This window comes from Phalaenopsis equestris, unplaced genomic scaffold (genome assembly GCF_001263595.1).
Source record: "Phalaenopsis equestris unplaced genomic scaffold, ASM126359v1 Scaffold000546, whole genome shotgun sequence".
Taxonomy (NCBI): domain Eukaryota; kingdom Viridiplantae; phylum Streptophyta; class Magnoliopsida; order Asparagales; family Orchidaceae; genus Phalaenopsis; species Phalaenopsis equestris.
In genome coordinates this window covers 172,105-174,111 of record NW_018164986.1, presented here as the reverse complement: position 1 = coordinate 174,111, position 2,007 = coordinate 172,105, and the positions used below count along the sequence as shown (strand labels likewise).

Here is a 2,007-nt window from a genome sequence, read left to right as displayed (position 1 = left end):
GGATCATATATCCAAAATTTTGGCTAGTCCATTGTTATCCATTCCATAACCACCAAAAGCTTAAGTTACGAAATCCATTCAGGTTCAAGAAATCATCAAACTTAATGATGTGGTGATCAACTATGGCTCATAGATGTTGAGAAGATGGCTTTTCCAAAAAATAATTTATGATATTGCTAAATGGATCTTGAGTCATGTGAAAGCCTTGTGCAATTAAAACTCAAGCAGAAGCTTGGGATGGAGTTTGGGAAATTTCCACAGACCTTACTCAATGAGAAAGTTACAAATATAAACACCATAGTTGCATAAAAATAATATTTCATTACTACAATAATTTATGCACAGGAAGAAAAGATTTTTCTAATTTTCTGTATAAAATAATCTGTCAAATTCAATCAAATTAAATTTTTTTTTTTTTAATTTTGCGATGAACTCATTTTTTTTCTTACTGCATTGAACTCAAACAACGATTTATGAATTTTTTTTCTTCTCAATATATTTTTAAATGTGATACAAAAACGGTAAACCTTTTAGCCAATCTAAACTTTATATATCTCCATAAGTTTGATATTTTCGATTATTATTGTGATTTCTTCATTGCTCCTAAGTTTGCGAGTGATTTGTAGCATAATGTATCCAATGAAATTACCCACTAAGAAAAGGCTGTTTTTCTTCCTCCAATGAAATTACCCACTAAGAAAAGGCTGTTTTTTCTTCCGTTGCACACCATCTAAGGTAACTGAATTGGCCTTCAACATAGCGTTTTGTTTACTTCAGTACATCTTGTTCCCACACATCAAGCAATACTTGGGCAATGAGTAAGCCTTCGCAAATAGAAATACAAATGAAAAAAGAAAAAATCATGGTAGTACAAGTCCTAATCGTTCATTTGAAACCAGCACCGTAATTCTGACTTTCACTTCAATCTATTAGCACCATTAACTCTTTCAAATAAATTTCCCCATCTCATGCTGAAATTTCTCGAAGTGCTCTTTTTCAACACACTGTGTCATGATCCTTGCCCCCTGCTTCGGCACCGGTAGAGTCCCAATGACGGCCATCGCCATGAAATCATCGTAAGCAAATGGTATGACATTCACCGGTTTGCCCCACCCATAATCCACCTCCCTAAACCCTAACCTTGTCCAGTCCGACACGAACAAAGAATTGTAAGTGAAGGACAGCTGAAACGGATCGTCCTTATAGTCCCCAATGACCCATTTAGCGAACTCTTTTGGCAGGCCGCTCTTCGCATCCCTTATGATTTTCATCACGTCCACAAGGTTCGACTCCGCCACTCTTCCGGTAGTGGAGGTGACCGTTACGGGGTAGAAGCAATTGCCGTAGTACCCTCCCTCTTGGGGAAGAATATTAGTGAGAAGTTGGCGAATGTTGGCGAAGAAGCAAATGTGAACCAACTCATCGGGCTCGAACCCGATAGAGCGGGCTCGAGACTGCCATATCATGGCAACAGAGGCGTCGAAGGCGGAGCAGTGTTTCCCTGTGGAATGAAAGAAGTCTGTTTTGAGCTTTTGGATGCTGTCGGCTGAGAAATCTATGGTTGTGGATTCAAGCTTGAGGTTGTGGATGACAGGAGGAGGGCCTGATTGCTGGAGCTTGGGCGGTTTGGGGAGGAGGTCCCGGGCCCAGATGGGGTTAAGGCTGGGTTTTGGGAGCCCGCGGGCCGTCTCTCCAATTGCGTGTGCCTGATTGCTGGAGCTTGGGCGGTTTGGGGAGGAGATCCCGGGCCCAGATGGGGTTAAGGCTGAGTTTTGGGAGCCCGCGGGCCATCTCTCCAATGGCGTGCCTTGAGGTTGTGGATGACAGGAGGAGGGCCTGATTGCTGGAGCTTGGGCGGTTTGGGGAGGAGGTCCCGGGCCCAGATGGGGTTAAGGCTGGGTTTTGGGAGCCCGCGGGCCGTCTCTCCAATTGCGTGTAGGAACTGAGCAAACCCGAGGCCGTCGCCAATTGTGTGGACTACGAAGAGGCCGATGGCGAAGCCACCGC

General features: G+C 43.8%; 1 protein-coding gene across 1 annotated transcript in view; it reads right to left on the bottom strand.

Moving 5' to 3' along the window:
• Positions 1-708: 708 nt before the first annotated feature.
• LOC110029083 (acyl transferase 5-like) overlaps positions 709-2,007 on the bottom strand; it is a 2,610-nt gene continuing 1,311 nt past the window's right edge. Inside the window, 3 exon segments of the mRNA XM_020731208.1 lie at positions 709-1,634; positions 1,738-1,808; positions 1,810-2,005. Of these exon segments, the coding sequence (XP_020586867.1) occupies positions 948-1,634; positions 1,738-1,808; positions 1,810-2,005 (954 nt within the window). The 3' untranslated portion in view covers positions 709-947.